The sequence below is a fragment of the Sapajus apella genome, unplaced genomic scaffold (genome assembly GCF_009761245.1).
Source record: "Sapajus apella isolate SASKATOON/1434 unplaced genomic scaffold, GSC_monkey_1.0 scaffold40, whole genome shotgun sequence".
Taxonomy (NCBI): Eukaryota; Metazoa; Chordata; class Mammalia; order Primates; family Cebidae; genus Sapajus; species Sapajus apella.
The window spans coordinates 21,613,460-21,637,907 of record NW_022436980.1 but is presented as its reverse complement, the minus strand read 5'-3'; the positions used below and the strand labels follow the sequence as shown (position 1 = coordinate 21,637,907).

The 24,448-nt window shown below is 37.9% G+C and overlaps 1 protein-coding gene across 5 annotated transcripts in view; it reads right to left on the bottom strand.

The window, feature by feature from the left end:
- Positions 1-994: 994 nt before the first annotated feature.
- Positions 995-24,448, bottom strand: part of DCBLD2 (discoidin, CUB and LCCL domain containing 2) — a 99,288-nt gene continuing 75,834 nt past the window's right edge. For 4 of the 5 annotated variants that reach the window (XM_032299286.1, XM_032299287.1, XM_032299289.1 and 1 more), the window contains 11 exons: positions 24,107-24,240; positions 22,446-22,486; positions 21,409-21,624; positions 20,011-20,135; positions 14,538-14,688; positions 13,683-13,769; positions 13,408-13,533; positions 10,271-10,364; positions 6,538-6,587; positions 5,521-5,658; positions 995-4,805 (listed from right to left, as the gene is read on the bottom strand). In XM_032299286.1, coding sequence (XP_032155177.1) covers positions 4,336-4,805; positions 5,521-5,658; positions 6,538-6,587; positions 10,271-10,364; positions 13,408-13,533; positions 13,683-13,769; positions 14,538-14,688; positions 20,011-20,135; positions 21,409-21,624; positions 22,446-22,486; positions 24,107-24,240 — 1,632 coding nt within the window. In that variant the 3' untranslated portion in view covers positions 995-4,335. The remainder of the gene's footprint in view (positions 4,806-5,520; positions 5,659-6,537; positions 6,588-10,270; positions 10,365-13,407; positions 13,534-13,682; positions 13,770-14,537; positions 14,689-20,010; positions 20,136-21,408; positions 21,625-22,445; positions 22,487-24,106; positions 24,241-24,448) is intronic. The other variant, XR_004275498.1, reaches the window with a different exon arrangement.

Sequence of the window (24,448 nt, the reverse complement as noted above, 5' to 3'; positions counted from 1 at the left end):
TTGCCTGGCTACCTAGGGTGCACCAGAGAATCTGATCCAATGCAAGCCAGTCAATCCTACAAATGTGGTAAGCTAGTCTCCTTAAATTTTACTACATATAACCAAAGGCCATTTGGAGGTGGGGGAATGAGAGGTGAAGGAACAGAACTTGTATGGATGGAATAGACCTTGTAAGGATGAAACTAAAAGTTGTTTGAAGATGTTATGAGCTAAGAAAGAATTACTGTCTTTTGAACAATAAATATCATTGGGAAACACTGGAAAACCATGGTTTGATTACTGACAACCAACCTACCTCTCTAAAGAGGGTGTATAAAGGATGAAATATATTAGACTGGGTTCAGAAACAGGAATGCAGTACTTAGGATGAAGGGGGGAGGAGGAGTCGTTGATTTAACGCAGATCAGACATTCATTATGGACTGTGTTTGAGTAACACCAGCATATGTTTAGCGTATGTTTGCAGAGGGCCACAGTTTTGATTCTTCTTAGAACTTTGCAAAAGCCAGAACTGGAATCACATGTAATCAGTGTGACTTCCCCTCATACCACACACCCATAGGCTGCAGTGTGGCTGCTGAAGTTCAGCTGATACAAGGTAAATCAGGCTTCAAAAAGGATGGTGCTGTGGGTGCACAAGGACATGACATAAAGATGGGAACGACAGACACTGAGGACTGGGGCAGGGGGAAGCGGTGGTGGGGAGCAAGGGCTGAAAAACTATATACTGGGTACTATGCTCACAACCTGGATGATGGGATCATTCATACCTCAAACCTCAGCATCACACAATATACCCATGTAACAAACCTGCATACGTGCCTGTAGAATCTAAAATTTAAAAAGTTGAAATTACTGGAAAAAAAAAAAAAGATAGTGCTGGTCATAGAAAAAGTCAAAGTAAAAAACTAATAGTGGCATTTTCCAATGTTGCTGGAAGCACAGTATTGCTATAAATTAGTGATGTTAAAATTGAGGAATCTGGCATCTTTTACAGTATAGGGAAGAGCTACAAACCTCAAAGTTGTTTTATTTAAACCAAATAATCTGAGCAAGACATATATACAATTTATTAAAAACAAATGAACACATTAAAATTTCACTATTTTACAATCTAAATTCTAGCAACATATACAAATAGAGTGACTACAGTACATGCCGAGGTAAGAAAAGTACATTCTGGGAGAGTATCACTGACGCTTAAACCATTTTTATTTCCAATATGTACTTCAACACGTTTGTTTCCACTTTTCCCAGTGCCACACACAGAAAAAAGTCACAAGTTGGATTACATGAGAACTGGTGCCACAGTTGACTTCAAAAGCATTTCATTAACCATCCAACAACTCTTAGATTTTGCAGTTTAGGAACTTCAAGTTCAGAACCAAAAAGCAGAGAATCGTTTCATCTGGCGTGATGTTTCTATAGACTTCTTGCTCTCTAGCTGACAATGTAGAGCCAGGGCAAAGGTGTCTAAGCTTTGTCACTTTCCATAGCTTTGTGGCCACATTCATATTTAGATAAGCTCAGATTCTGCTCCCCTCTCCTGGGAAGGGCGGGGAGAGGCAAGTGTGTATGTGTTGTCATAATTACTGCATTAATTCTTCACTCAAAGCATTTACATCAGCGAATAAACCCATTGTTCAATGCAAAGTGCAAATAGTGAAACATGAACTTAAATAAACTGGACTAGACCCAGCACATACAACAGGATCTGTTTAGATCTACAGCATTTAATAAAGTATAAATCAGAATTCACAATATCTTAAACTGTGCTGTTTCCAAAGATCAAGTAACAGCCAAGTCAGGGTAATTTTGTGAAACCTGTAATGGCCTCATTTGTTGTGTCTCTGTCTGATGTATTTCTATAATTGTATTAACAAGAACAAATTTAATCCAATACACCAGTGACTTTGAGTCTTAGATGTTGGAAGCAAAAGATAACAATTAAAGGGAAATATTGTCAAATATGGTTACTTTCACATTTTCAGTTGTTACTTGATTGTCTCCAAAGCTGTGTATATCAGACATATAAATGTGGTAAAAAACAAAAACAATTAGAAAACCTCTACTATAAAAACAAATGATTAAAGTACAAAGCAGAAAAACCATTTGAATCAGGCTCAGCTCTTCATCTGGAAAGTAAAGTTTATATAAAAGTAGTAAAAACTAGATGTTTTATAAAAATTATTGGTAGTCCAAAGCAGTATGAATCGAGTCTTAAAATATGCATCATTTCAGAAAACACTTGCTTCTCTTAAAAAAAACACTGAACAACAACAAAACTCCAGGAAAACAATCAGGTATACACAATTACATGACAATAGCAAACTTCTTTGGGAAAATGACATACTTATCAAAAGCATCATCTCTCTTAAAGCTTCAAACAGGTATATTACTTGAGGAAAAGCATATTCTCTGTGTACTAAGCATGAATTAAAAAATCAACTGGTTTGCTGTCTTCCCACCTGAAACGGGATGACTGTGTTAATACATGTGCTTTACACATTGCATGTATGTTTTAATAAAAGCCTAACACGTATGTCTTTTGTTTCAAACATTTTGAAACAAATTATGTATTGATTTTTCAATGAATGAAATTGTGCCTCAAAGTTTAGAGAAGGAACAGCCAATGAAAATAAGGCCAACAAAACCATACCACAAAAGGGCAGGAAGTCTGCAGAAATAAACAGTTCTCTTTCTGAAGCAATGTTTTAGAATACTGATATAATTCATGGAAGCAAGAAAACTAATACTGTTCATCTGTATTCAAATTGAGTGAATTCTGGCAACATCACAGTCTGGTGGCTCAGGCCAACAGAAGTGACAGGAACTTTATGGAAAAGTACTGTTCAACATTAAGTCTACAAACGAAGGTTTATGGAAGAGGGGATGTCAAATTTATATACTTTTATCATGTGGTAAGCTGCTCATGGTCTTGCCCGTCTAAAAGATTGTTTTACATTGTTGGCTAATAAATTATAGATGATTTCTGTTTTGCTGTGTCTAAAACTAGCTCTGGGCAGGTATGAACAAGTGGTGACATGGAAGCTGCCAGGAGGTATCAAACACAAAGCAATGAATATTCATTTGCTAGGAAGTTATAATGTCTGCTCCCGAGGTGACATACAGGATTACTCACACCTCTTACCACACAAAGGGCATGATCATGCCGTCCTGAAAAACACACTAGGTTTATATTTTGTGTAACAGTTTATGGAAAATTAAAAATTTTATTGACTAAAAATAATAAAGTACCTTGAGACTCAAGAAAAATGTATATGTTTATGTGTGAACGTATAAAACCAAAAAGGACAAAATCTAGTTACTTTTTAAAGAGGTAATTTATATTACTTCTGAGTGAATAATTTTGCCTTTCACGGTGATAAATGTAAATGGGTCATGTTTACAGTACCCCCTTCGAAGCCCTTGATTGTTCATAACTCTCCTAGGAACAATCCCATTGCAAATAAAGTTGGGGGTGGGAGAACAACCTCCTTAAAAGCTCTCAAATTGTAAAGCTGTTCCTATTTCCACATGGGGAACGTACTTAAAGACAAGAAACGATCTGAATTCATGTGACTGATAAGGCAAGCATCACTCAACAGAAATACTCAAAACATTTTATAAACACAAGAATGGGGCAAGCCACCAAGGGCCTCAAGTGGAACGCCCAAGGATGACAGCAGGTCATACACCGTGAAGCATTAAAGCTCTAAAGAGTGTCACAAAGTGAAAAAGCAATGCCCCTGGCTCCTTACAAGTCAGTGTCCCCGCTGCAGATCTTAAGATGAGTAAGTGGATATGGCTGCAATCAAAACAATGCTTATATCACTAACTATTTAAAAAAACATATCCCAGAAAGGAATATAGAATAGAAGAGGAAATCATGGTAGTACCCATCTTTCACAAACAGTCTAGAATTTCAAGCCATTAGATATTTCAAGAACAGTACCGTGCATTATTGCCAGTCAGGCTGAGAGAGCCATCTCGAGTTCATTAATGTACCTGCAGCATTGGTAATAAATACTCTCAGTGATTTTTAATTTCTTTGAAGTGCATTATAGGGAGCTTTTTCTGTATTAAAAATAGTGTTCTACAGTAGTATCAAACAGGATGTTTGAAATTTAAGAGGCAAGCAGTAACTCTGCCACCATAACACCTTTAAAGCAAGATGGCAAGATTAGTAGTTTCCTGTACCTCAGTCACCACATTTTCCCCAACCACTTCAGTGACAGATATGTAATACATTCTATATATTACTACCACTAATAATTAAAAAAAAAAAAAAGGCCATGTGCTTTAAAACGATGCTTTGTAAAAAGCAGCATCACCTTCAAAGGATTTCTTCTGAAACATCGCATTCTCCATTCCTTCCTGCTCCTGATACTTCCTGTACGCTCTGTGGCACCTGGTATACCAATTCATCTGGGGCAGCTGGACCTGGCTTCCCACCTTTCGGGGTATCATACTGGGCCTGGGCTGAGGAGCAGCTGTCAGTCCTGGAGAGAAGTGTATTGTAAGTTCCCACTAGCGGGGGAGGCTGGTTCCCCGTAGCTTTGAAAGTGGATGTGGAGGGCAGAGCAGCTGAAGCTGTGGGGTGCCCGGACATGTCCATGATGATTGGGGTTGCATACTCGGGCCCCGTGATTGGGAGTGGTTCCGCATAGGCATGATAAACTTCCTGCACCGGTGAGTTGTAAGGATCTAGGTCTGCATAGCCTGCTTCTTTTCCTTCTTCTGGTTTAAAGGTAGATCTCTGATGAAGTGTACCAACAATTCCTCCTACGAGTGGCTGAGCATACTCTGGGCATCACAAAACGACAGAAAAGTCATTTTACTAGTAAAGGGACTCCATAATTAAGGGTGGCAGCTACAGCACCAAAAACAAACATTCTTTAGGGTACTTTTGTTGCCATCAACACTTCATCTGCAAGAACTTCAAAAATCAAAATGAAACAAACTCTCTAGTATCTCATAGTAATAATATGAAAGTCTCATTTATGTAATGTTGCATGAAGAGTTTTCACATGTTGTTTAGATTTACAGACAGAATATTTCTTTACTGAATATTTTCTTTCTGAACTTTTTTCAGACTATCTTATTGGAAAAGAAACATTCAATTACTGGAATAAGTATTAATCTTGAAAAATAATTTCAGAGGATTTTTTTTCAAATATTAGGAAATATTTAAATATGTACTAGGTTAACAGGATAAATACTGTAAAGCTTCCTCTGTCTTTCCTGTTCTCCTAACATCTCGGGTCTCCCCACAAACCAAACAAAGCCTCAGTTAACATATATAATGCACAGAGACTTTAGAAATGAATGCCCCAACTTTACAGACAGAACATCCAAGATACAGAAATGACTCTCTGAAGGTCACCTTTTAAAAAAAAGTGGTTCTGCCTTTAGGAAACAATTCATTTCTTACACATGACAGGAATCAAAGACACCGTAAATCCCAAAGCACTTTATAGCAAGCCTAAGCAGTCTCTCCCTCAGGCGGCAACATCGTTACCTGCACAGCCAGCTTGCAGCACTGTGGTGACCTCTCTTGGACTCAGGTGATTCACTTCGCTGCTGCTATAGCGCACTGGGGTTTCCTCATGGTCCACGGCTTTTGCAGGAAGAAACTGCTTCATTCCTTTCCACCACCCTTCATTGTGACGGTAAGCCAAAGAGACCGTTAAATAAAAACCAGGATCTCAAATGGTACTATCAAGAGAGAAATCCTGTTGCATTTAAGCCATTTCTGTAACAAGTCTCTCCACAAACTTGCCTGTATAGTCCAACTTTTTTGCTGAGAGACACTATCCAGCACCAAGCAGTACATGGTAGAAATCTCTACCAAAAACATATGCAGCCAAACCACTATTAGTACAGTGCAGCCAGATACAGTATCTATTTTACAGGTGATTTTAATTAAGATTTTCCCCCCAAAAAAATACTCTCCAAGATCTGCCCCGGGGCACTAGCAGCCCCCTTCCACCCCAGCCATAGCAGTGAACTCTCCTGGCTCCTCAGAGCTGATCCAGTAGTGAGATTGGAAAGTGAGAGACTGGTAGAGGGGCCTTTGGTGTGACTTGCAGCAATTCAGAAGATGACAAGTCATCACGGGAGACCTCCCAATTCCTAAACTGCTGGACTCCACTTGGTGAATAGCCATGGCAGAGGACAAACGCACAGTGTGTCCTTGAGACCACAGTCCTTTCTTTCTGACTCAGCGTTCGCATGGCCACACAGAAAGCCGGTCTCCTCAAGGGAAACAGATTCATAGGACAAGCTACACAAGTTTTCCAGAAGAAAACGAAGAGAGGTTGTTATGAGAAATTTGTACTTTTATCTCACTGCTTATGAACTAGAAGAGATTTTGCAGAAGGGTAAAAATGGTGAGAACTGAAGAGTAATGCCATCATTGTTCTAACAGTGTCGGGGAGTTCACGTCAGCCTCAGAATGACTTTCTTTTTTCACTACTGCCCCTGTAGGGGAGGGACTTCCCTCTGATGGAAATGAGATGCAGACCACGTGAGTTACCTGCCCGGTCCCAGTAAGGTAAGTCATAGGTGCCTTCAGTTTTTTTCTTTCTGGAAAAATACAGAAAAGAAGGTAGGAAATAGAGTAAATTCAATGGTCAGAAATTTATGAAACTGCGGAATAAACACCAAAGTTAATAATTAGTCTAGAGTACACGCCTCTATTTGCTGATCTACTTAAGGGAATCTTCTATTTCATTTGACTTTCAAAGGTGCTACTGTTGAGGTTTATAAATCCTGGACTCTCAGTAAACAACTGTCTTTTGCCATAGCTACCTTGTTACCTACCTATTACCCACTCAAAAGGCATAAAAGAAATTTAAAAATGCCATGTCTGTAGACGAAAAGACTGAATCAAATCAAAGAGTCCGCTCTGCTATGTGGGTTATTATAGGTAAAGTATGTTAAGTCTGTTTTGGTTTCAAATACAGATATCACAAATCAACCGAGTCACAAAATTCACACATCTAGAAAACCCATCTTCTTCTGGTTTTCTATTCTGCATTTTTTTTCCTCCAACTTTTTGCTTTTCTTCTACAGCCTTTTTCCCCAGCGAAGTTTAACAGGTCCCATACCCTTAATTGCACAGATCTGATTCCTCCAACCATCCCATGATAAGTCAATGCTACCACTAACAGTGCCACGTGGAGAGGGAAGAGAACGTGACTCTCCAAGTCTGGGAGGCACTGACATTCTCTGGGGGAGGCGAGAGCCACGTGTGCAACAAAGAAGATTCTCGACAGTCCACCTCTCAGAATTGTAACTTGTCCTCCCCATGAAAAATCTCTCTCCCCTCCATTAAGAACTACTATTTACCAAGTGGCTTTTAAAAAGAAACACCAAGCAAATGTAATCACATTTTCTGATTCAAGGGTATAAATCTAATTCAATTCAAATTAGAGCTTTGCAAGCTAAGGAGAAAGCAGCTATTATTCTGGTCTACAGATGAGGACAGGACGGCTATGTGATCTGCCCAAGATCACAAATGTGGTTTTTCATAAAAAGCCCAAGCCATGTGCTTTTTCTTTTTTACCAAGAAACATTCTCCAGTATAAGACTATATTTCTGATATTAAATACATCCTCATTTTAAAGCATGGCTATACTTATTTCATTATTTCAAAGTACAGAATAATATAAAATTTGTGGAAAAGATAGTGTCAAAGATGTTAATGAAAAACTTGAATGAAACAATAAAATATACTGATTAAACACTTTTCTCCCTTAAAATGCTCTCTTCATTATATGATTTAGAAATAAAAAAATAAATCATCTTTCTAAATAGATGCCCTGTATGGCTAGGACAATAAATCTATGGCATCAACATCAGCCATAGGTTGTGATACAAAGGATCTGATATACTTAATCTCAAGTGGCAAAGCTTCAGGTCATTCATTACATATAAAGTGCTCGCAGCTGTTTTTATCCATCTCCGCCTCCTGATTTTCACAGCACACTGATGGCACCTGCCCCTTTACTCCTTGTCATAAAGCCACTCGTCAGTAATTTCAACTACATTCCTAACAGTAACTGCAATTCTCCAGCTCAGCTCTTGTGTCCTTAACAGCAGGTGTGTGGTCAAACTGCCTCAGGAGTCTGCATGTCCACAGGGTCCTTTTGGCACTATCCTAAACTGCCCACAGGCTCTGACTCCTGCCTGCTCAACAGCTGCACTCCCCAGTCCTCACCCTCACACCCTATGCTTTAGTAAAAGTGAGTTGAACTTTATTTATTATGTGTTCAGAGCAGTAGTCGGTAAGAGCACGATCTCTGAAGCCCGGTCCCAAACTCCCTTCTGCTATGTATTAGCTGAGTGACCTCAGGCAAATTACTGATGTTGTGTCTCATTTTCTCCTTCTGTAAAATGAGGCTTATTATAGTGCCTGCTTCGTAGATTGTTTTGAGGATTAAATGAATGAATACGTGTATTTAGAATAATTATGTAGAATAGTGACTTATATTAGCATTCAATTTTCCATAAAAATCAGCTCCTGCTACTGCTAGCCTCATCACTACTATCACTGTTGTTGTTAAGTTCCTTAGATGTATCCTGCTCTCTCCTCTTTGGAGTTTCCCAAAGCCCTTTCCTTTCCTGTTGTTCTCATACTAAGCCGCTGTGTCTCTGCCTAGACAGCCTGCTCGTGACGCTGGGATCTGCTCGCTTGCTCCCATGGCACATATTCTATGGCTGGTGTTAGAGCTGCGAGTTTTTTTGCATTGCATCTGTCACTAATCTGTAAGCTTTGAGGTTCATCATTGGATTCCCCAGCACACGGCACAATACTTGGCACAGGGTAAGAGCCAAGTATTCAAATATGTGTAGAATGACTGAACACATGAAGTCGTTCTCGTTCTCCACCAAACCTGTCCCTCCTGCCATGTTATCTCAACTCACGACACCTCTACCGGTCTAACTGCACAAGCCAGAAACCTCAGCTTCCTCTTGCGTCACTTCTTCCTTCGTCGACACCAGTCATGCATCCTGTCAATGCCACTGGGAAACATTTCCCCTCCATCTCTCCTCCCTTTCCTAAAATCAATGTGTTATGTGCCTGCCTGACCTCACTGGTGTCCGAACTAATCTAGTGAAGTCTTTCAGCCTCCTCCTCTCCAATACACCCTTCAAAACTGCCACCATCCTTGTACAATCATCTGACAATATCACCTCTTTGCTTAACACTCAATGACTTTCCATCTATAGAACAAAATCTAAATTTCTCCCTTCCAGAAAAGCCTTTCCTGATCCAGGCCCACACTGCATCTCTGGTGTTGCTTCTCAGGACTCTCCCATGCCAAGCCCACAGGAGACGACTCACTAGTTTGCTTACATTCCATTATCACTGTGCCTTTACTCAAACAATTCCTTCAGGTTGGGCCATTCTCTACTGCTATGGTCTGAATATATGCATTGCTCCAAAATCTGTATGTTGAAATCCTAATCCCCAAAGTGATGGTATTAGGAAGTGGGGCTTTTGGTAAGTGATTAGGTCCCAAAGGCAGAGTCCTCATGAATGGGATTAGTGCCCTTATACGAGAGGCCTGAGAGAGCTTGTTTGCCCCCTCCACCATGTGAGGACTGGGCAAGAAAGCACTGCTGGTGAATGAGGCAGAAGGCAGGCCCTCACTAGTCACTGCATCTGCAGTGTTTTGATCTTGGACTTCTCCTCAGCCTCCAACACTGTGAGAAATCAATTCTATTATTTGTAAGTTACTCAGGTCATGGTATTTTCTTACAGCAGCCCTAACCAAGACATCTACCTTCCTCTACCTAGCCAACTACAATTCTGTTAAGGCAAGGCAAGCCAAACTTGGAATTTCCCGAAGAAAAAGTACAGTTAATCCTCATGGTTCTCCTCAGTATAACATAAATAACTCATCAAACCACATGATATAGTTCCTTGTTTTGTTAGTCAACCCTGCTAAACACTTTGGAGAAAGGAATTGTGTCTCATTCTTTTAAGTAAATATAACTATCATGTGTCAGAAATTGTTCATATTAATGCACATATTCCAGCGTATAATCAGAACTTGATACAAAAAAGGTACTTGGTAACTGACTGTGGAACTGAACTTATTTTTAATGGGAATAAAGGAGAAGCATGAAATATTTATTCTAATAACTACCTTAACGCTCACGCTCAAACAGATAAACACTGTGTGTAGTTCATCTTCTGTATTTAGCTTCTGCTTCACATTTGGCAGTTTCGGACTCAGGTGAACTAGTTATGTACTCACCTGTTTCTCCAGTGCCAAGCACACACCAATACGAGAATGAGAGTCGTGAGGACCATGACCAGCACAGGGACAAGGACTGCAGCCAGGGCTACATCTGAAGTGACAAAGACAAAAACCGTATCAACAACAACGGCAGAAATCATTAGGGAAAATGAACCACATCGTCTTTCCACATTTTTCTAACTCACAAAAATACCATAAACATTGTTTGTGAGGATTGGACACGCGGTGGTAATACTGCAGAGGCCTCTATAGATAGTGTGTTATGTGCCTGCCTCACCTCAATGGTTTCCTGACACAGGAGCTGGTTATACTATTCATTCCATCTGGGGATGCATGTGAAATTTCCCTAAGTTTTTAAATCACTAAAATAAAATTGAAACACAAATGAAAAACTGGGATAATATATTTTCTGCATAGGTGAAGAGTTACTGTAAATAATTATTTTATTGTAGGGTATTACAAGTCAAATCCAAACAGTTAGGAGAAAAGTCAGTAGAGATTAACTAGCAATACATTAACAAAGACAAGTAACCATTAAACATGTTAGCCTCACTAGTAATCAAAGAAATATAAGTTAAACCAACAAAAAAAAACATGAAAGCAAGAACAAAATATTGCTTTTGCTAATCAAAGTGGCAAATATTTAAAACAACAATGAATTGATGAAGAGGCTACCAGGAAACATGTATCTTTTAATGGAAATATAAACTGACACTATCTTACTGATTGGCATTTTTGGGCAATATGTACAAATATCTATTGGCAATTCCATGCCTAGAATTTATTCTCAGAAACTAAAAAGACATTTAAAGATGCCTCCTTAAAGATGTTCTCCGTTTCTGTATAAGAGTGAAAAACTGGAAATAATCCAAATGCACCAAAATGAGAGGGAATAAAGCATGGTATCCTCTTTACAAGAGAGTATAATCCAGCAATTGAAGTGATGCTACATCATAATGGCAAAACATTTACATGTATGGGAAGGTAACCATGTGGTGTTAAGAAGGTCAGTTGGAATGTGTGAACGACCAGGTCAGAAGCCAACACAATGCTGGAACTGGGAGATTTAGGGATCATTTAATCCCCTAATCTCACTCCAGAGATAAGGGATTCTGAGCTCAGATACGAAAATGATCTGCCTAAGGTCATCTGGGATATTAATTCCTTCCTTTATCCCTCAACCCCCTATTTGCCAGGAAGATGACAATAGCAGCACCTGCTGATATTTACTGGGGGCTGAGAGCTGGACACTGCAATGAGTCTAACCTGCAGCGTCTTTTTTATTCCTTACAACAACCATATCCAAAAGAGAGAAACAGGCTGAAGATACAGGAGAGGGAGAGGATAATCAGTAATATTGGGTCCCTGAGAGGTGGATGATGGGAACGAGGGCACAGGTGATGTGATCAGCCTTTGGCAACATAAAAAAGCCCGCTTTCCACTGCAGTGAACAGAGGATACAGATAGGTTTGTAGGCTCTACTTTCTCCGTCAAGTTTGAGAGGTAACTGACAGTGGGTGAAGATATCTGGGTGAAAGGTTTGAAAATATGGGGAATATTTAAAATAGCTACAGTTGAGAACAGACAGAACAGCTCACCATGGCCTTTCACAAGGACTGCCAGCTGGTGCCCCACTGAGGGAGGACCTGGAAACTAGAGAGGCACAAATCTGACCATGACATAATCTTTTCCATGAAATCACTCTCAGCCTGGCTGTAAAAATGGAGAAGTGCGTAAACAGAAATAATGACTTAGACTAGAAAACACTCAGAATTCAGAACGGTAAATGTGCGTTTTCCCTAAGATTGGTGAGGCTAGAGAGGATAATCAAATTTAGATGGATGCTGTATGATTTAATCAGAGGCTTTAAAACATCTTAGGTTCAAAAAATAAGTTTATATACAACCATCCCAAGGAAAAAAAGACAGGAGGTCTTTGAGAAGACCAGCTCATTCTGTTATTTTTTTGTTTGTTTGTTTTCTGCAGGGAGCATACAGGGATCCTAATTCTGGAAGAAAATTATTTAAGGACTCTTAGTCTTGAGCTTCTGTAATCAGATTTTAGGATGAGCAACACTTTTCAGTGACTGATCTCCAACCAGGCATGTGGGCTGGGATTCTGCCTAAGTACATGACCTCTGACTACTCGTGAGCAGCTGTGGAAGATGCTGAGATCTCCTGTCTCTGAGAACTCTTGATTCTGTCTAGTTGTACCTGCAGCATGAGAAAGAAATTCATCTTTATGAAAATACCTCAGAAGATGGAAAAGAAACCAACATGGGGAATATCAGAGAAAGTTATCTGAATCCCGGCAAACTGAAAAAATGAGAATGACTGAAGTTCTATGTGACACAAATTACTCTGGATGACTTGCTTTCTCTCTCTGCACTTTCCTGAAAACAAGTAAGCTTCTTCTCTAACAACCCTGATACTCAGTCTACAACAACACTGACACTTTTTAAAATTCAACTGAAATTTTGTTTTTCAACAACGAATAAAACTACTACCTTTCATGTATTTTAACGACTATGTTTTACATATTTTGAGACCTTATTCATCACTGATAACAAAAGTTGAAAGTAAATTCTAATAAATTTGTATTTATAATCTTAAAAAATATAACTGCAAACATGTAAAATGAGAGACCAAAGTTTTTTTTTAATGAACATGTTAACTCAAGAGTATTTTTAAAAAAGTGTTAGTTTCCACTAAAAGTTCTGTTTTTGTTTTCCCCCTTTTGCCATCAAGTTCCCTACCCATCAAATTAAGATACTACCAGAGAAAACAAGTTTGTTTCCTCCTATGATTTCAGTTATTTCTAGAAAATATTGTATTTCTAAGCCTGAGAGTCAACATGGTTAGCCGTAAGGAAAAATAAATCACAAGAGGAGGCCTGCAACACAGTGGTCTTCTCTAAATATTTAAAGAGCAATTCTACATGGCAGCAGCAACTAGAACTTAGATCAATGCAGTCTTTTCCTAAGAAATAAAATCAATTTTCTTTTTTTTTTTTTTGCTATGCTTAAAAACTATAGTTGGAAGAAACTGAGGGTTTAATCCAAAAATGCCCGTGAAAACTTTAGTTAAAAACAAAACAATACTATGTACTAGGTGTTCATTTTCCTGTTTGCATACCTTTGGTTACATTTGGAGTTACGGTAGTATTTCTGATATCAGGAGTGGCAGTTGTCTGTTCTGTCTGTGCAGGAAATTCATTGCTACTGCGAGGTTGTAGCGGTTGAGTAAATTTTGGGGCATGACCTTTAAAAAAGTTTTAAAAGCTCTTTACTTTTTAATCTGTACCAATTTGATTAACGCAAACTTATTTGATAAGGCTTTCAAATATATTTTTGGAAAGCTGCATTATAAATCCAAGGAATAGCAGATTCTCACATTAAAAGCAGGCATACCTTTGGCTATTTTTGGAGGGGTCGTAGTGTTTTTGAGGTCGTTGCTGTTCCGAGGAGGTGGAGGTTGAGTAAGTTTTGGAGGACGACCTTGAAAAATGGTTTAGAGAAGTTTAAATATTTTGTTTTAAAAAATCGTAGTTAAAAATAGTAATGTTAAATATCTTCAATATTTCCTAAAATACTTAATTCTGCAGAATACTTTTAAATCTAAGAAAGAAATATATTGGAAGGATAAACATTATACTCCACAATAAATGCACAAATATGCCAGAATTTCTCAGTTTTTAAATAATTAAATCATCTGAAAATAATCTGAGGAAGGAGAATAATGGGGTGGAAAATGATGTGGAATGCTAAAGCAATAAAGGAGTCATCACATTTTGATACAGTACTTATTCAATTCAGTTAATAATTATGTATAGAGGGCCAGTGATGTGTCAGGCACTGTGGTAGTCTTTGGGGATACAACAATAAATAGCATATTAAAATGTGTAATATTGAGATAAATTATTCCCACTTTAAATGTACAGTTACACTCTTCCATGCTTATGTTAAACAATACGGTACATGAAACCTGATTTAAAATTATTAGAATTGAGACTAAATTTGGAAAGTGATCTCATTTATATTATCTCATGAATGATGCTCTTTCTTCTTCCCCTTATAATTTTGGAAACCATTCTGATAAGTCACTTTTTAATATGGTAACCATTTATTTTTTTTAAATCCCTTTAAAAAAATATTGTAATTAGAATTTAATCAGAAAAACATCCTCATTATACTTTCTCTGAGAACAGCAAAACCATTGTAAATTAGCAATCCGTCAATAACATATCTTAAACCCAGTTTCTTTACCTTTAGGAATAAACTGGCACCCAAGCAGCTCCATTTTCATGGCAATTTTCTGCTGCCATTGGGTAGGGTTCACTCTAATAAAACGTGCAATAATTGGTGGCAAAAAGTTATTACGCACATCCTGGTGATAATCTTTGTTTCCTTGAAATATCTTTAAAAAGAACAACAACAAAAATTGGTACTTTAAATCAACAGAGGGCAGGGCTAAATTTCTCCACTTAAACATGTTTTTGCGCTTTGCTCTAGGCATTAAATGACCTCTATAAAGCATGACAGTAAGGATTAATTTTTAAGAAAATAAATCATAATATGGAAAACTATTAAGATGGTGCACTTTTTATCAAAAGTTTATAAAGGAAAAATATTTAATATGGACATGATTTTAAGATGATTTAAGAACTTAATAGGAGGGTTAACTTGGCATTTGGGTAAAAGGTTTCAAATCCAGTGAGACAATTTATCCTATTAATAAATTATAACTCTAGTCCTGTGGAATTACCAACTTTTAAAATACATTCGTTTTTGTTTTTAAAGTAAAACAAAATTGATTATGCTAGGTGTTAGAGGAAATATTTTGCTTGTGTACTTTTCACAATTTTCTCTCAATAGACTGAAGGTGAACATTTACTATTGAACATGTAACAGCTATATACCTCCACCTACTGGATAAACTGCATAAACACAGCTCTCATATTATAATCCGTTTTTGTTCCTTGCTGCTATTTAAACCAGAGTGACTTTGAAATGCTATTTTATGCTTAAATTATCAATTTGTTTTAGAGACACTGTCATCCAGGGATTGCATTGGTGGATCAAAGCACACCGCAGCCTCGAACTCCTGGGCTCAAACGATCCTCCCGCCTCAGCCTCCTGAGTAGCTAGGACTATAGAGGTGCATGCCAATGTGTATGGTATGTATGTATGTATGTATGTATGCATGCATGCATGTATGTATGCATTCATTTATTTAGAGAAGGGGTCTCACTTTGTCACCCAGGCTTGAGTGCAGTGGCGTGATCTTGGCTCACTGCAACCTCCTCCTCCTGGGTTCGAGTGATTCTCCTGCCTCAGCCTCCTGAGTAGCTGGGACTACAGGTGTGCATCAACATGTACAGCTAATTTTTGTATTTTTAGTAGACACAGGGTTTCACCATGTTAACCTCAAAGGATCCGCCTGTCTCAGCCTCCCAAAGTGCTGGGATTACAGGAGTGAGCCACCGTACCCTGTGACTTTTCGTTTTTGTAGAAAGAGGTCTTGCTATGTTGCTCAGGCAGGTCTTGAACTCCAGTCCTCAAGCAACCCTCATGCCTGGACCTCCCCCAAAGTCCTGGAACTACAGGTGTGAGCCACCACTCCTGGCCTAATACTAATTTAATGATTGTAACTAAATAGCAACAAATGCACTATAAAAATAACCCCTAGGTAAAATTATGCATTTAGGTGAGTCTCACTCCCTTAACTACTTCAAGCAAATACTCATAGTATCTTACATTGGACCAGCACTTAATTATTTATAAAACATTTTAATGTAACTAACTCAGACAACCCTATGAACTAGGCAGGGCACAGGAATCTGTAAATGGACTGCACAGCTGGCTAGTCAATGACAGGGCAGCAACTTGAATCTGGGTCTTCTGACTTAAGTATAGCCCCCAATAAGCTAAAAAGAGCCTTGGTTGTTCTCTAGGTCTGATCAACTAGGTAGTTTCTAAAGACCATTAATAAGCATATATTGCCTAAAATCAAAGTGATTTTTTTTTAATCAGCTAAGGTGAGATTAAGTAAATGATTAACTTCTTAAGTTATTTCCAAGTATTGTGGCTCTATTTCTTCTTGGCTAATTCAGTTGGCATTAGACTATAAACCTTGAAATATATGTTAATATCCTTTATTTCCTAAAAAGTTTGTTTTGCAGTTACGATAATTTCCATACTAGTGAGCTCCAGTGATTTCCTCAGATATTACTCTGAAATAAAATAAAAGGTAATTATTTTCATTCTTTCTGTATTAGTGGAACTGGGCTGATAACAAATCATTAAACATAAAAACTATCTTTAAGATCTTCCTCTATATTGTTGTCTTGATTTTATAAAAACTGAGTAAAAAAGATTTGCTATAGTCAATCTATGACCATTTACTGAGAATCCTCATGTACAGAGAAGTCTGTGAGGTGTCACGAAGAGAAAATGGATATGAATGCTACAGTTCCCACCCTCAAGAAACTTAAATTTTATTGGATATTACCACACATAAATATGGTATAATGTTAGAAAGTGACATATTATGAAAACAAGTTGCATATATATAAATGCCATTTTCTGAAAACAAAATCAAATGCAGCCTCTGTGTGCTCACATACATGTGCAAGCTTAGAAAAGGGGTAAAATGAAAACACCAATTACCTTTGCGTGTGAGGTGATGAGGGAGCAGATGGACTTATGTGAGTGGGAAAAGTCTGTTAATTCATACAATTCAATGTGACTTGCATTTCCGACCATGAGAGTAAGGGACCAGACATGCTGTTCAATCCTATACATATATGAGAAACTGGATAATATATATGAAACAATGGTTCTCAGACTCTGGACAACAGGCTCCCTCGGGCAATAATCACCAAGAGAAGGGAAGCAAATAAGGTGAGCCCTGCTACTTACTGCCCCAGTACTAGTCTATAGAGAGTTTCTAGGCCACAGTGCAGGGAGACGGATCCTTAACAGAGCCTGCTGGTCTCACTGAGTTGTGGAGACAGAGCTGACAGTAGGAGGCCAACAAGACAGCTAGAATTTGTAGGGCAAGAGTTTGGGAGAGAAAAGAGCTACAAAGATAGAGAGTGAGAGAGAGAGAGAGACACTTCTAGGATATATAAGGAGTTTTCCCTTAAATCTTCAGCTGCATGTAAAGAAATGACCTATGGCCAGTAAAAGAAACACTGGAAGGAGTCAGCAAGACGAGTCTCAGAGCTCCATAGGTCTGGGAATTCCTTACACTACCAACAAGTAGAACAGAGAAACTTCATAATACATGGGATGCTGCAGTGAGTACTTAGAATAGTATTGTCTCCATGGCGCAAAAAATGAAAAAACTCATGGCTGTCCAGGTCCTGCCTAACAAAAGTTTAAAAGCAAGCCTTGAAAATATGTTTCCAGTAGCTTCACTGCATCCCAGAATAAAGCTCAAATATTTAAGGGAATAACAATAACAAACAACCCCAGCACCGATGTAACACAATGTCTGGCATCCAATAAAAAAAAGTCAGGCAGGTAAAATATGATTTCTAATATCAATCAATATAAAAAGACCCATATATGACACAGGATAACATTAGCAGATAAGGGTATTAAAAGAGCTATTATACATGCTCCATGTTCCAGAAATAGAGAAAAGCATGAGCATGTAAAGAAGGCACATCAGAGACATTTAAAAACCCCCAAACTGAACATCTAGAGGTAAAAAATACAGTATCAGAGATACAAATACATTGGATGGGATTATCAGATTAGACATTGCAGAAGAATAGATTATGAACTTGAAGACAAAACAACAGAAAATTTCCAAACTAAAATACAAAGAGACAAAAAAAAAAAAAAGAATGGAGCATTAGTGAATGGTGAGATACCTTCAAAGGTCATAATATTCATGAAATTAGAATTGGGAAGGGAAATATCTGAAGAAAAATGAACTACAATTTTCTAAATTTGATGCAAATCATCACCTATAGAGACAAAAAGCTCAAAGAACCCTACGCGGGGAAAAAAAAAAAAAAAAAAGAGAAGTATGCAAAGCCACATCAATCAAACCGCTTAAAACAAATGATAAAAAGAAAACCTTAAAAGAAGCCACAGAAAAAAGACATATCACATTTTGAGGAACAGAGATAACAATAGCAGAATTCCTGTCAGAAACAATGCAAGCCAGAAAACAGCAGACAATGTATTTAAATTATTGAAAGGAAAACAAAACAAAACCACTGGTCAACCTAGAATTCTACACTTAGGGAAATTACCTTTCAAAAATGAATGCAAAAAACAATCTTTTTCAGAAATATCGTTTAATGTTGTTAGAAGTTTTTATAAGTATGAACAATTCTTAAAAATTCAAAAATTTAGCGATATTCCACAAGTGTAATAAATGTGATGCAAACAAGAATGGATGTTGTAGGAATAGAGAGCAGTCCGGTTTAGGCGCATGAAGTAGAAGATGTGTATGGAGCCGGTATTGTTATTTCTTTAACAGGGAAAGGCTCACCAAAGATGAAGTTCATGCGACGCCAAGGAGAAGAAAAGAGGGGTCTTGAATAAAAGCAGACGAGTTAAGATGCATTATGAAAGATAATGAGCCCCTGAAGATTTTTGAATAGAGAGATGAGAGAGGTAGTAATTGAAGATTTTTTAGTAAATCATACATGATAAAAATATACAGTCAAAACCAAACTCAGGAAAGTTTGAAAAAATGGCATCATCGTTTCAGCTTATTTTTTTGAAACAGAGCCTCCCTCGGTGGCCAGGCTGGACTGCAATGGAGTGATCTCACAGCTTACCACAGCTTCAACCTCCTGAGTTCAGGTGATTCTCCCACCTCGCACCCCCCCCCACCCAAAGAAGCTGGGACTACAGGCACGTGCCACCATGCCTGGCTAATTTTCTGTAGTTTTAGTGGAGACAGGGCGGTGCCATGTTGCCCAGGCTGGTCTCAAACTCCTGAGCTCAAGCAATCCCAAAGTACTGGGATTACAGGAGTGAGTCACCATGCCCAGCCCATAGTTTCGATACTGATGGGCAGCACCTATCTTCCTTAGGGACAAGGACTCCTCCATTTAAAAATCAAAGGGACGCACATCTGAATGAGATCCATCTCTGCCTGCTTCCAACCCTTTATCATTTCCTCTGGCTCATTCCAGCATCTTCGTAATTTGTTGCTAGCTAAAACAAAGATTCCATAATTATAATTAGAGGCTAGAGCAATTCTTCATGTAAGAGAAAAAACAGAAGTTTTCCAAGATGAAAGTTGGTGAGATGATCTGCAGATTAATTTTCAAGTCTACAATAACTATAATTTAATGCTTGTTGGTTTTCGGCTCTTTTCTGTCTCTTGCCTACAGAGTAGAAATCTGGGAACAAAGAGTCTCCAGCATCCAGTGAACTGAAAATAAAAGCTTCATAAAGACAAGAAATTATGAAGTCCCTTTTATATTGTCTTAATAAAGTATCTAAACAATTCAATTAAAAATGCAGTGACAAAAATCAGAAACGTACTCACCGTTACAATCACCAAAAGGAACCTAGAACCACTGAGAATTTTCTAAAGTCAGAAGAGTAAGGCCAATAACTAACGCTACCTAAAATAACCAGGGGAGGGCAGTACAAGACATTCTTAACTTCTACATCTCTTTTATACAGAAGAGCTGTGTGTGTGACCTTTGGCAACCACCCATTTAAAAAATGTTTTTAAAAAACACCTTGGTGATCACTTTACCTTATCTTGCTCCACACCAGGTTCTCTGTACACAGTCCATTTCTGCCCATCATCACTGTACAGGACTCTGTAGGCAGACACATAGTAATTGTGCTCCACCATGGTGGATCCAGTAGTTATAATGCCTGGGAAATTAAGAGTTGCTTTCATTAATGCACACGGTCTGATTCCCTAAGTTTGTTCAGCATTAAAGCATAAACGCTTGAAATGCACAACTCAAACATTTCTAATTATGGCTCATTTCCATATCGAAGTGTATGTTTTCATCATAACTACTAAATCCTTGGCTTTATTCCCTTGGATAGGAAGAATTATGGGTGTGCATAAAGAACTATTCTATATTGGTGTCTTGTGTTTATATCATCATAAAATAGATTCTGACTACTGAGTAAGATGACTTCCTGGGAATGAACAGATTAAAGATAATTACTGGTATTATTTACAATACCAAAACAAAATAAATATTTTAACAAAATTATCTAAACCAATCCCAACCAATTATTCTGACCATTTGTTAAGTGCCCCTAAATTAAATTTACACTCTGCACATCTGGAAAATTGGTTATCTTATCCCTTAAAATGGACTCCTTTAACATAAATTTCTCTTAATGACTATTTAAGAGACTGTTATTTTAGGTGTCTCAGGACAACTTTACTGAAACACCTCCTTAAAAAAAAAGTCTCATTGAAATGGAGACAAAAAGCTATTATGAATTAAATACTGTGATGGTTAATACAGAGTGTCAGCTTGATTGAAGGATGAAAAGTACCGTTCCTGGGTGTGTCTGTGAGGTGTTGCTAGAGGAGATTATTAACATTAGAGTCAATGGATTGGGAAAGGCAGGTCTACCCTCAATCTGGGTGGGCACCAACTCATCAGCCAGCAACACGGCTGGAATAAAAGCAGGGAGAAGAACGTGAAAAGGCTAAACTGGCTTAAGTCTCCCGGCTTACATCTTTCTCCCATGCTATATGCTTCCTGCCCGGGAACATCAGACTCCAAGTTCTTAGCTTTGGGACTCTTGGACCTTCGACCACAGACTGAAGGCTGCACTGTCAGCTCCCCTACTTTGGAGGTTTTGGCACTAGGACTGGCTTCCTTGCTCCTCGGCCTGCAGATGGCCTATTGTGGGCTTCACTTTGTGATCCTGTGAGTCAATACTCCGTAATAAACTCCCCTTTATATATACATCCATCCTATTAGCTCTGTCCCTTCAGAGAACCCTGACTAACACAAGTAACAACTCCTTTTCTCTGCCATGTTTCATGAAATGTCTCCAATAATATTAACATCAGTGAAGAAAACATAAAACCATACAATTAAAATTTTAGTGCCTTAACAGTTTTCCAAATAAATTCAGCATTATAAATTGCTCTAGAAAACTGTTATCTCTTAACCTGTTATTTTCTTTTCCTTATTCAGATCTATTTGTAACCACTGGTATTCATCAGTGGCAAAAGCAGCCCAAGGCGGTCCAGGTTTTTTCAGCCTGGCCTTTCCAGGTTTCCAACTGTGCTCTTGCCCTGTGTGGTCAGTCCACTCCAGCACAGATGATGCTGTTATTTGAGGATCTGCGATCACACCAGACTCCATCCCCAGTGTTCCGTAACAACCTGAAACAAAAGACTAAATGTGGTTTCCAGGTGTAATTTCAAAATGCATATTAGACCTGCTCACTGCAAACTTTCTATTCCATCTTTAATTAACATACGCCATGCAATAATACACTGTAACAGAGAAACTTCAAAACTAGGCAAGTGTTTCTTGGGCATACGTCTTTGTGTATCATTAGGAAACCTACAAACACGCACAGTTACAAGCATGCCTGTGAGTTCAATGGAGATACATTATCTTCTCCCTGGGACACTCCTCCCAAATAACTGAGTAACTCACTCCTTTACCTCCTTCAGGTTGTTGGCTTATGTAACATTCTTCCTGAGGCCTTCCCTGACCCAATTTCAAACCGGTCCTCCTTTATGTTCCTACATCTTTTATCATATTGTAAACAGTATATTGTAAACAATAATTTATTCTTTGCTTATCATCAATCTCTCACTACCAGAAGGTAAGCTCCAGGAAGGCAGGACTTTGTTCACTTTAACTCTGCTTTATCACGCAAACCGGAGCAATGCCTGGCACATAAAGAAGGCACTCAGTAAATAATGTCTGTTGAATGAATTGATTACTTCTTCAGACAAGTTCAAAAGTAATCTTTCTTAAGGAACCTGCCTTGCTTACATGACCATTTCTCCATAAATATAAAGCTTCCAATTTGTTCTATTCATTATATTATCAGGTAACTATCTTACCTCATAGCGTTATTATGACAACTGAGAAAGTACAATAAATCAGCATTTGACACAGTGCCTGACACACAGCTTTCAAACAATATTAATTATATAAATAAAAAATTATAAAGTCCAGAAAGGCTTACCACTTGTCTTAAATGTAAAAAGACTTGCAGATAAGTGTCCCCTAAAAGAAAGAAGGGGTTTTTAGGTGATACTCACATAACACATGATTGCCCATATTTAGTGAAACATTTTCTTTTGATCTGGTTCCCCCCACCCATCGAAAGGACCAAGAGGACTGTATGGCTAAAAATTAGACAACTAATATTGTTCCTAGGGGGAAAAAGTCTCATTTCTAAGCAGGACAACTTCTGAAATCAGTATAAACAACTTTCTCTAACAATATCTAGCACCTAGATATGTGATTGTGCAAATGTCTCTGTGTAGCCTTTAATATGTACTCACTTCATTTCTCTTTTTCATAACTTATTTACTCATTGTTTACTGTAAATCTCTCACTACTTTATTTCATGAAATAAATGGATTCTTCACTTTTCTGTGGCAAATGCTTTTGATGAAAATACACTAAAAGGTCTAATTCTCAGAGAATGAGGCTTAAGTTTTTTGGGGTAAACAGAAGAAAAGTTGAGTACTAACAGATTTTTTTTTTTTTTTAAGAAGAAATGAACACGTCATGGAACAAGTTTCACTGTACACTCCTGCCTTAAGTCCAACACTCAAACCATTTCAAGAGGATAGAACTTATCCCTGTTTTCTTTATTAAAGTATGAAAGAGAATTCACACACAATAAATCTTTCTAAAGGTATAACATAGTAAGGAACGAAAGGGTCTGCATAAAATAATCTAGGAAAAAAACAAAAGAAGAAAACGTAGTTGAGTCTATACCAGGAATGGACAAATGACTGCCCATGCATGGCCTGTTTTGTAGGACCAGTGAGCTAAGAATAGTTAAAGAGCAGTAAATAAAACAAATAAACATGCAAATAAAAATAAGCTGCAGAAACATGTGGCCTGTAAAGCCTAAAATATTTATTAGCTGGATCTTTACAGAACAAGTTTGCTGAATCCTGTTGTATACCAATCTGGATATGGATCATGCTCGTGTCTTCTGAATGAAAACGGGCCTAGGACTTCAATTAGGCTTCAATTAGGCTTACTGTTGTCTGAAAGACTGAGCATATCTAAGACAAGATTTACAAAAACAGATTGCTAACACTGCATTTCTATTTAATGTTTCAACTTCTCCTGCTTTTGACGCCTACTCTATGTTTTGTAAAACAGTAGTATGTTGTAGATACCATGAAAATATATCCTTAAAATATTTTCTTAGAATGAGAGGAAGATTCACAATAATGCTTATGATGTAATACTTTATTGCAAATTTAAACTTATATTTAAAGTATTTCAATTATCCTGAATTTCCATGTGCTATCAGGAACACAGCAGTTAAACCTTTTGATCTGTAAAATAAATAAGGATTTGGCAACAAACTTCTAGACTATTACGGAGACTTTTTTTTAACACTTAGAAAAGACAGAAGAAACACGTCACTCTTCCAAATGACATTTTTGGAGAGCAGTAAGCTAAGGTAGTACAACACTGCCTATACTCTTCAAAATGTGCAGACACTGAGTACACGAATGTGAGTGCTTTCTGCCTAAATGTTCTTTCAGGAACACCATTAACAGCGATACTGCTGAGATCTAGCTAGTTCTTAGCCCACTGCTACTCGGAATGCTTACTATATACAGAGTATATTTTTTAAATTGCATATATACTTACACCACAGATGTGACGTTGTTAGCCAAAGAACTTTCATAATATGGGATACCTTTACTAATTACAACACTGATTTGGCCACCCAACGTGTTTGACACTACTCCTGCATGCACACCAGCCATGCACAAGGGCGAGGACTTAAGGAAGGGAAAAAGAAAAGATTTGTTTTTAATTTTCTCTTAATGATTCATAGCAAGACACTCTACTTCCTCGAGAAATCAATTAATCTAGGCAGTTTCTTCATAAACATGGATTATTGGTACTGTAACACAACAGAGTTTTAGCAGACAAAAAAGAATAAAACACGTATTACTAAAAAATGTCTTAAAAAAGTAAAAGATGAGG